Raw genomic sequence first — 11930 nt, forward strand, 5'->3', positions numbered from 1 at the left:
CTTTCCCGAGCTAACTGAAAATCAATAATTGAAAAAGATTTAATTTTTATTTCATTATTTTTATTGTGTCTTTTGGTTGCAGATCAAAGGAGAAACATTCCTCTTGTCAATCACATAGTTCGTTTAAGGTTATTTTAAATTTCTACTCCTGCTGGGGCGATATTATACGGCTATTTTTTGGAGACTACGCGAAATATATATAGCTTCATAGCACCCAAAATTATGGTCCAATTTTAACCCCCTATAATTTGAGGTTCAGGAATCCAAACATGTAAAAAAATGTATATTTATTCAGAGAAAGTACGTTTTTGTGTCTGATTTTGTAACTTAATAAATAGTTAGCAATAAATAATTAGCATATTTGAGGTCACCCCCTTGAACCATTAAGATTGACACTTGTACGTGAAAATCGGATCATTAAAATGAAAGTTATTCCGGGTGATATCTTTTTTGTTTTGCGCGCACAATAACTTACATGTTCAGATAGCCTCTAGATAGCAATGTTAAAAGTGTACAGTCAGCAAAAAAAAAAAGATATCACCCTGAATAACTTTTGTTCTAATGATCGGATTTTCACGAACTAAGTGTCAATCTTAATGGTTCCTGGGGGTGACCTCAAATATGCTAATTAATTAGTGCTAACTATTAATTAAGTTACGAAATCAGACACAAAAACGTACTTTCTCTGAATAAACATGTATTTTTTTTTACATATTTGGAATCCTGACCCTTAAAATAGGGGGGGTAGACAAAATTTCGAAAAAAATGGGTTGTAAATTAGGTCGCAATAAGGATTTATATATCTGGCGATTTTTTAAAAATATGCCAAATTACCTCGCCATAGAAGGGGAAATAATTTATAACAACCATAAAGAAACTGAATGAATGACAAGATGGGAAAAGATAGTGCTTCTCGTTGCTAAGCAACCAAAAGAATTTTTCGCGTTGCTTTCTGGGCTTTTTTTTTTTTTTTTTTAATCTCCTTTAAAAAGAAAATTTAAATAAATTATTAAATTATTTTTGATTCTGCAAGATTATAGAATCTTTACCTTTTTATCTGACATTATTTATTTTTTTAAAGCTGTTTTAATGTAATTTGTATGACAGTTTTGAATTAAAAACAAATTTTTATAAGTTATCATAAATTTTTGAAGAGTTGTAGGGTTGAATGCTATTGCCCCTCACTTCGCAAGCAAAGGTGGACCTGATAAAAGATAGCTATTCTGATGCATAATCGCAAAATTTTATAGAAATCACGGTATTTATTTTCGATAAAATTGTAAAACTTAATAAATGTTATATGGCCAACGATTTTGTCCCTTTTTTTTGTTAGTTGAAACCAGCTTACTCATTCTTGTAATTTTTACATTTTATCTTTGAAATTTCAATCTCGAAAGACATGCATGAAGTGACGCCTAGTACAAAGAATCCAAGTTAAATAGTTGTAAGGCCGATTATTACGAAAACAATTAACTACTCTGGTTCAATGAAACAATTACAGTAAAACTTGTGTAAGTTGACCACTTCATGTGCATTGTTTTAGTGGCCAACGTAGACAAGTGGTCAACTTATAGAAGGGGTGGGACATTGTTTACTTTTTCGTTTCCCACATGTTGCTATATATTTAATTTTTTTTTTTACTTGACATTAAAATTTGATTTAGCAAATGGCTAAATGAATATCTCAAGAAATGTGTTTAAACCTAAACGAACTTCAATTTGTTACACAGAAATAATTTTAATATTTAACTAACTTTTAAAAAAAAATTATTTTGTTAGTTATGCATGTGAAGTGTTTAATAAAAATAATTTCTTAAAATATCAGAACAGCAAAACATTGAAAACTTTAACAAAACAAAATTATTTTAACACTTTAAAATTTATTCTGTTATTACTACACATACAAGCCTATTTGCTCACTATTGCAACTTGAAGAGCAACTTTTCAACTAACACACCTGTTTTCAATGAATGAATGAAAGAAATGGTCAAAAGCTGACTCCCTACAGTTTCCCCAGATGGTCAACTCACAAAAGGGTTTAGATTAGCTTTTTACACAATTTCACCAAACAAGTGAAATATTAACATACATTGCAAAATGACAGAAAATTTTCTGAATTTTTTTTTCTGGTCAACTTATGAGGGTTTTAGAATAGAATTTCATAATACTCCTAGACAAAATTAACTTATTTCAGTGGTCAACATACAAGATAGACAGGTGGTCAAGTTACAAAGGTTTTGCTTCTTTATTATGTAGGAAAATTTCCGTTCTTGATAATTGAGGTCAACTTATTCAGGTGTAAAACTTACAAGTGTGGTCAACTTGGCAGGTTTCACTGTATAAATAAATCATTAATATTTTTGTTTTTTTATTACGAAATATTAGGAGAAATTTGTATACATAATTTCTTCAAAACGTGTGTTAAAACTATGATTATAAGTTATTTAAGAAGAAAAAAGTCAAATGGAGTAAAAGAACAATTTTTGAGATGATGATTCTAAAAATAGCACGTTTTTCAAATCTTTTTAAAAAATTTTATTTTAGTAGTTGTTTAACAAAACAAGGCATATCGAACATTTTCCTGATATAGCAATATTTTTTTGAACTGTGCAAAAGTTGAGAAATCATACAAACAACTTTTAAAGAAAATATTTTCAACTTTTTAAGACAAAAGGGTAACTTAAAAAGGTTAGCGCACAAGATTAACTTTGAATGTTGAATTAAAATTGCATGCCCATAGTTTTTTGTTCATTTAAAAAACAAAACAATCTGTTAAATTTTTCCCCTGTGCGCACATACACATTTACTTTTCATTACTCGAATAAATAAGAAGCAATAAAAAAATAAAATTAACAATTTATCTTCATTTTTCGTAAACAATAGTATTTTTAGTAAATAGTCAGCTGTTCTGCTTCAAATAATATTGTGTGTGATTAGTAGAATATTTTTAATTTCTTAACAAGATTTAATTCTCAGATAGCTGGCAATAATTCTAAGTTTTCTTTCAATAAGAACTTAGCAATAATTTAAAAAGTAATTTTATTTTAAAGAAAAACATAAATTAAAGTACTTAAATGATTGATTAGTATATTATTGGAAAAAAATATACATAATAGAATTTAAAAAAAATTGCATTAAAATTCAATAAAAAAGTTAGAAAAATAATTCTGCGAAACACGCACAGACAGGTAATTTACAAATTTATTTTAAGATTAAGGCGATATATAAGATGTAAAGAAGTTTTAAAAAACTCTACTCTAAACTCAGCTGCACGACAGCCCATGGAGGGCCAAGGCCTACTGTGCCCACCTCAGTTTTCTGGACCTAGGGCTCTGGGGTGTAGGAGCAGATGTTCCGGTCAGGTGGTCAGCCGAACGCGGAACCCCCAGTGTTTAGTTCCCAATCATGCTTGGTACTTATTTATCGACCCACTGAAGGGATGAAAGGCTGAGTCAGCCTTGCCTTGCCCGAGGAACGACATCGCGAAGCGCTACCGCTCAGCCACCGGGCGAAGTTTTAAGATGATTAAAAATGTTGACTACGCATTCGTATTAATAATTATAAAATATATATTCAAGAAATTGATAAATATATTATTCCAAATCTATGCATTCGTATGCATATTATTGAAATTGTATCAGTTATTGAAAAAGAAAATCAAAAATTAAAAAATAATCACATTAAGTAAGCACAATCTGGTGCATAATCATATTCTATCAGATGCACGCCTTTATAAAACTAGACATTCGTTGAATAAAGTGTTTTTTATTCAAAATGTTTTATTCATAATTTCTTTACTGAATTACAAATAAATTATTAAATGACTAAAAAGAAACATCGTATTTTATAGTTTGAAAGAAATAAAAAGGAAAAGATAAGCAAACGATTATTAGCGAAAAAAATATGAATGAAATTTTACACTACGCGCGCGAAGTCAAGTTCCTCGCAAGTTTATCACATTTTAATATTAATCGCCCCATTTAATCATTTTTTTATTGTCGCCAAATTATTTTTTTAAAAATAATTAATTTTAATTTTTTTCAGATTCTAATAAATAAAAACAGTTGAAACTTTAGATTTTTCTATTGAAAAATATGTAGATTATTATGGTATAAAAAAATTCATACCTTATAATTCAATATTTTTTCATCCTCACTTTAATTAAATAATAAAAAATAATAAATAAATATTAAAAATTATTTTTTCATGAAATTATCTTTGGGTAAATGAGTTTTATGAGTGGGTGCAATTTTTTTTTGAATTGCTTCATTAGTTTTGAAAATATGACTGAAAACGCAAAAAGCGAAATTAACATTAAGGGGTACGAACTTTGGATCGCTCTCCTGACCAAACTATGGGGACCACATTTCCCAGATTGCGGCTACCCCCTATATTTTAAGGGTCAGAATTCCAAATATGTAAAAAAAAAATACATGTTTATTCAGAGAAAGTACGTTTTTGTGTCTGATTTCGTAACTTAATTAATAGTTAGCACTAATTAATTAGCATATTTGAGGTCACCCCCGGGAACCATTAAGATTGACACTTAGATCGTGAAAATCCGATCATTAGAACAAAAGTTATTCAGGGTGATATCTTTTTTTTTTTGCTGACTGTACATAAGTACATTTCATACATATAGCACTTTTAACTATTTCTTCTATTGTCATTTGCATAGGCTCATTCGATTTAATGTAAAGAAAACAACATAGGAAATAATAACCTTACTTGTTGAGATAGCAATGTCAAATGCGTAAATAGGTACAAATTCAAATTTGTTCTTTTTGTATATAAAAAGCATATAACATCTAAACTATTACTCCAATTATCTCGTAATTGGTTTCATTCAATTCAGCGTAAAAAAATAAATTGGAAATAATGTCGCACTTGCCTGTCTCCGACTCAGACTAAGATTATATATTTTCGTTGTTCTGCTTTTTCAATTTTTAAAAATTGTAATTATGTGCTTTTTAAATTTTAAAAAATTTAATTACTTTTTCATAATAATATTTCTTTTTCTCTTTTAAAAAATGTTTTTCCTTCGAAAAAAAAAGTTCTTTCCTTGTTTTCTATGTATCTTTATCTTATAACATTTTATTTTTATCTAATAATTCCATTTTCCTCCATTAATTTTCTAGTCAACACAAATTTTTCACCAATTTCTAAGTATGTTTTACGAAATTAAGTATAATTCATATAATAATATTGATACGATCCTATTAATTCACTTTTATTAGATTAAGTTTACTTGAAGTCATTTAAACCATAACATATAGTTTAGACAATTTATAAAATGTAACTAGTGTAATTTTTAAATACATTGTTTAAATATGACTTACCAACTATCTGTTTCATTTGCAGTTGAAGATTTAGAAAGCTATGGTTATAAGAAAAAGATGGACTTGAAAGTGCCAACTGATAAATCAAAGTATGAAAAAACGTCTCGGTCATTTACTCATTCTTACAAAGTCAAACGAAGTCTTAAGTTGTCAACCAAACCGAAACATGAAACCAAAACATGGAAGCATGGAACCACCATTTCGACACAATCTCCAATAAAAGAAATACTTTCCGAATCTCTTGTTAATGAAACATCAATTCCTGCAATTGGGAAAAATGCCCCAATTCCACGTCAGAATTCTACAGCTGACATTTCTCAAACTGACCTTAAAATGGGATACAAATCTTTAGACCAATATTCAACTCCAACTGCAGATTATAATTCTTGGAATGTCAAAAAATTTGATCCGTCTAACATAAAATCAACTTCCAGAAAAATTTTATCCTCAGAGACGGAATCTAAATTAGAAAGAGTATCAGAAAAAGATAATTTTATTCAACCAGATATTGACATATTAAATGATTTCACCGAAATTCCAAAACCATCTAAGCTGGTTTTTCTTGATAAAAAAAATGATCAGAAAAAATTTACTCGAAATTTTAAATATGATCCAGCCTTGATTATGATGGGTCTTGGAAAGAGAAGTAAACAATCTATAACAACCAGTGGATTAAATAGACTTTCCAACGATGAATCTATTTTAAAACAAATCGGGTTAGGGAATGTCAATTATGATCATAAAAGTATGCTATTGGGTAAAAGAAGCTCTACATATGATCCCGCTCTCAAATACATGGGTCTCGGTAAAAGAAACAATATTTACGATCCTGCTCTTCAGTTTACAGGATTAGATAAAAGGGAAGACAGTAATACTATGCCACTTAAAAAAGTTGAATTGGAGAAGAGACAAAAAGTTTATGATCCAGCTCTTAATTACATGGGTCTGGGAAAGAAAAAATCTTATGATCCTGCTCTCAAATATATGGGATTAGGCAAACGACTATCTAGTTATGACCCAGCATTGAAATTTATGGGGTTAGGTAAAAGGAAGTCTAGTTACAATCCTGCTCTTAAATATATGGACTTAGGTAAAAGAGAATCAGCATATGATCCTGCTTTGAGGTACATGGGTTTAGGCAAAAAATCAGACTATGACCCTGCTTTAAAGTATATGGGATTAGGTAAAAAATCGGATTATGACCCTGCTTTAGGATATATGGGTTTAGGTAAAAAATTTGATTATGATCCTGCATTAAGATATATGGGTTTAGGTAAGAAGTCAAGCTATGATCCTGCTTTAAAATATATGGGATTAGGTAAAAAATCAGATTATGACCCTGCTTTAAGATATATGGGATTAGGTAAAAAGTCAGATTATGACCCTGCATTAAGATATATGGGTTTAGGTAAGAAGTCAAGCTATGATCCTGCTTTAAAATATATGGGATTAGGTAAAAAATCAGATTATGACCCTGCTTTAAGATATATGGGATTAGGTAAAAAATCAGATTATGACCCTGCATTAAGATATATGGGATTAGGTAAGAAGTCAAGCTATGATCCTGCTTTAAAATATATGGGATTAGGTAAAAAATCAGATTATGACCCTGCTTTAAGATATATGGGATTAGGTAAAAAATCAGATTATGACCCTGCATTAAGATATATGGGATTAGGTAAGAAGTCAAGCTATGATCCTGCTTTAAAATATATGGGATTAGGTAAAAAATCAAATTATGACCCTGCTTTAAGATATATGGGATTAGGTAAAAAATCAGATTATGACCCTGCATTAAGATATATGGGATTAGGTAAGAAGTCAAGCTATGATCCTGCTTTAAAATATATGGGATTAGGTAAAAAATCAGATTATGACCCTGCTTTAAGATATATGGGATTAGGTAAAAAATCAGATTATGACCCTGCATTAAGATATATGGGTTTAGGTAAGAAGTCAAGCTATGATCCTGCTTTAAAATACATGGGATTAGGTAAAAAATCTGATTATGACCCTGCTTTAAGATATATGGGTTTAGGTAAAAAATCAGATTATGACCCTGCATTAAGATATATGGGTTTAGGTAAGAAGTCAAGCTATGATCCTGCTTTAAAATTTATGGGATTAGGTAAAAGACAGTATAAATATGACCCTGCAATGAAATATTTAGGTCTAGGGAAACGTGTAAGCTCTGAAACAAAAGCAAATGGGTTAATACAGAAGACAATTCAGGATAACCCTACAGGAAATGAATATATCACAAAAACAAAGAGTCAGAAAAATAAAAATACTCCACAACATGAAAATTATAGCCCAAACAAAGAAGCGCATTCCAATGACGATCCAGCTTTTAAAAACTTGGGATTGGATAAAAAGGATTTTAGTTACGATCGGACACTAGATTTTATGAGCAAACGGCAATCAAAAGTGAAAGAGTTTGATTCTGATGACAAAGATGAACTTTCCAACCTAGTTTCTGTAAATGATAATTATAATGACGAACTTTATCAAAGCTTTGTATTTACTCCTTTTATAGGTACTTCTCAGAAAAAAAATCCTAAATTTGATCCAGCATTAAATTTCATGGGACTAGGTAAAAGAATCAATACATCCAACCAACCCTCAAAGATTACCTCTTTGGGCGAAAAGTTTCTAAAGCATGAGCTTGTAAAATCTTTCTTAAATCCAATCCAAGATGACTACAAAATAGTGAATCACAAATTTCAACCTTTTCTAAAATCCTTAATGAATAGTTCTTTAAAGATAGACTGTATAAAATGCAATCCAACAGATCGTCATAAGAGATCTTTGGCAGGTTTTGAACAGTTCAACACCATGGACTTGGATAAAACTGAAGCTAAAAATGGTTTTGCTAACGTCAAGAGGGATTATTATAATCGCCCAAAGTACAATCCTGGTTGGATTTTCATTGGTCTAGGCAAACGGAGTTCACTTCTTCAAGAACCTTTGATAAATTATGATGCTTACGAAACTGAATCTACTAGAGCTGGGAAGAAAATCGCACCCCAAATTGTCTTTGACAAATATTACGATTTACTTTGCACAATACAGAAATCAATAGAAGAGATTCAAAATGATCTAAAGAATAAAAATAAGCTTAGTGTATCAGAAAAGAATCTTGAGAAACCTGATACGATTTCAGAATTGGGTGTTAATTGGTATAGAATTCCATATGGCAACTATGCCTATATCAACGATGATCCAAATGAATCTCACCTTAGAAAGCCGGAAGAAAAGGATGTAGTTTGGAGTCAGATCCAACCTCCATTTGGCACGGACACACATGTTATTAACACTTAACATCCGTGGTAAAAATCAAGTTATGTGACTTTAATTTCAAAGGCATGGTGATTGTTTTTACTTTATGTCATTATTCATTCAGTTACTCTTTATTAGTCATTTTGATGTAAGTATTATTTTATGTCATTAATACTTCAATCAAGTTATATGACTTACATTTCAAAAGAATGTTAATGGCATTACTTTTTTTATGTCATTATTTATTCAGTTAACGAATTCTGAATACGATTTATAGAAGCTAAACTATTTATCTATCAATGATTGTTTAATCCTCTAAACACAAACTGATCGTACTAAGCGTACGAGAACATTTTATATCATAAAGCCAGTTACTTATTTTGATTATTATACAGAATGAATAAAATCAAAGATTATAGCTACAGTAATTTTCCCTTCCTGCATGTTGATCTTATAGGGTGAAAACAAATTATTTGTGAAACTTTAACACATGATAACATTTGAAAAATAAGATTATTTTACTTCTTAAAAAGGTAACCTTAAAACGGACTGTTTTATTTACTTATAATGCTTTTTCACTATACTTAAGTTATTTTTTTTTACTTAATTTAACGTGGTTCTTCATGTATTTTCATGAATTATTCATATGTTGCTTTCTGTTATATGACTTTATTGTGTTTTTAGCATATTAGTTTCTTCTAGAACTAAAATGCCTTGTGATAGAACCAAAATAATTCAACTTCTTTTAGACATAATCATCTATAATGCATCAAAATACTTATGTAATGATACTTAAAACATATTTCTTGTTTTTATTTTCTGTTATATTTAGCGCACAAAAGGAAGTTTACTCGACCAGATCGGACAAAGTAGTCAGGTCACGCCCTGGTCAGTTACTACGTATAGCTTCATAAACAAAAATGCGTATTTTATCAACACAATATTACACATTAAGAGAAAATGCCATTATTAATAGTAATTATTTTAAATAATCTTAACAGCAATTGTTCTTTATCAACATCATGTTAAGACGTACTTATTCTGTGATTCATATTTTTTCGTTAGCATTATAATAAATAATTTGTTTTTTCAACGAGTTTGAATAATACATTTAAAAGCAACACAAGCTTGAATTAAAATTAATACGGGAATAATAAGGAATGGTTAAATTTTTATTGGAATCGATAAATTTATTTATCGTTAATCTTTCTTTCTCTACTAACAGTATCGTATAACTAATACTCATATGAAACTTAAACTTAGATATTTTTATTTTAAAAGTAAGACAAATTAGTATGTTTGAATGTTTGTTGTTTTGAAAAAATACAATGATTGAATATTTACGAAAATATTATTCGATATAAAGCAATACTGTTATATAAAATTATAATTCTCAACTAACTATGTTAATTATTAAATATTTAAATTTCAAAATTAATTCGCATAATTTACTTAAACTATTATTATTAAAATCGATCGAGTTGATCTACATTCCTGCCCACTAAAAATTTAAATATTTTTTAATGCTCAAATGACGTTAAAAAATAAAGATAAAAGGAGAAAAACTTCTGCCTTTGTTTAACTAAAAATGTGTATTACAATCGATAATTGTATCAAATACCATACTGTAGGCATTAAAATATTTTTTTTAAAATTTATATTTGTGTCTAAAATATTTAAATTGCAATGTTTTTTTTTAAACAAGAGAGGTCGCTAAAAAATTCACTTGGTTTGAACAAAAATGTTCCCTTTAAGCACAATGCATACATTGTTTATGAGTTTGACTATAGAGTAATCTATTGCATTTAACAGTTTTATTGTTAAAATAAACATCAGTGATGAGATTATGTAAAAAATTAAACAATATTTGACCGTTTTCTATATAATTTCTTCTTCCGTTTTGTTGGTGTTATAACTTATTTTTCTTATTTAAGTCAAATAAATTACTAACGAAATCGCAAGAAATTCCTTTTTATTTTCTCAAATTAAAATATTTCTTAGATGATCAAGCGGGAAAATTTTATTAAAATTTTCATTAAGAATTTTGTATTCTGACATGGTTATACACGTAATCAAAATTTTTTCCCTCTTTGATTACTCATAATAAGCTTTACCGATTATTATTCCTTTTTGTTTCATACAATTATGATCGAAAAAAAATAAATTGAACACTACTGCGTGTTTTTTAAGTAAAAACAATAATTTAAGATGCCAATTATTAAATTTACTTACTCATTTATACAAATGTTATTTTACATATTCATTCCCTCCATTTATTTACAAAGAATATTTTTGCAATATTTTACGATTATTTTTTTCTATTTATTAGTATTTTTGACAGCATGCTCAGATTTACAAATATAATGTAAATTTAGAATTAATGCAGTGGAAAATCTGTCGAGTATGTCAAATACTGTTTTCAGATAATGTAAACTCACATAACCTTCAGAAAACTTGGGTAGAGTTTAATACTAAATTAAACAATACAGTTTTGTAATTTATATTTAATCCAACTATAAGATATATTCTCTTTTATTTTCCATCTACAATAAAGTCATGAGAAATATTGTGCTAAGGATATACCCGGAAAATAATGTTTGCTTTCATGAATTTTTATTAAATTTCTCGCTTGAATTGAAAAAACTAAATAAACTAAATTAGTTTTTCGTCGTTAATCTCTCATTGTTGTACACATAAAATAATGTAACACATGTTAAAAAAAATTAACACACATACTCAGCAGAGTATTTGGTTATAACTTATATAAAAAAAAAAGCTCCATAATTTGACTATAATAGGGGGAAACTTTGGTGCTTGTATCAAGCACGAATCTAAAAATTTGCATTCATTCGTATAGATGAGTTCAATATTGCAAAGTCAATAAAGATAAATGAAAAAGGAATTCTTATCATTCTTACTGGAATTGTCTTTCGATGGCTTTGACACTACCTGATCGTCCATTGCTAGTTGTTTTTATGAGAGAGTGACAGTGCAGAGTTTCGCTGTAAACATACGAAAAGTTCCGACTTACTGAAAATGATTGAACGATTTGAGAAATTTTTGGAGTGCAGCCAGGCCGTACGTATCAAACCTACACAATTTGCAAACGCAGTTGTGGAGCTGAACAGCAACGACCAGTCTACAACCTGTGTATTATCAGGCCCGTATTTAAAAATTCTTCATTAATTTTTTAAATCTTTATAAAATATTTTCCAATTTTCTTTAAGAAGGGAAGTTGATGCGAAATAAACAGCCGTCTGAAGCAAATTCTTTTTTTTTTTTATAAAAGAAGAATTGATTTCAGACGGCTGTT

At 28.9% G+C, this 11930-nt stretch overlaps 1 protein-coding gene across 1 annotated transcript in view; it reads left to right on the top strand.

Annotated features, from left to right (window-relative positions):
* LOC122268952 (uncharacterized) overlaps positions 1-8775 on the top strand; it is a 55577-nt gene extending 46802 nt beyond the window's left edge. Inside the window, exon 2 of the mRNA XM_043040005.3 lies at positions 5361-8775. Within this exon, the coding sequence (XP_042895939.3) occupies positions 5361-8659 (3299 nt within the window). The 3' untranslated portion in view covers positions 8660-8775. The remainder of the gene's footprint in view (positions 1-5360) is intronic.
* The last annotated feature ends 3155 nt before the right edge of the window (positions 8776-11930 follow it).

Source organism: Parasteatoda tepidariorum, chromosome 12, assembly GCF_982258835.1.
Source record: "Parasteatoda tepidariorum strain Cologne lab strain chromosome 12, Ptep-v5.0, whole genome shotgun sequence".
Taxonomy (NCBI): Eukaryota; Metazoa; Arthropoda; class Arachnida; order Araneae; family Theridiidae; genus Parasteatoda; species Parasteatoda tepidariorum.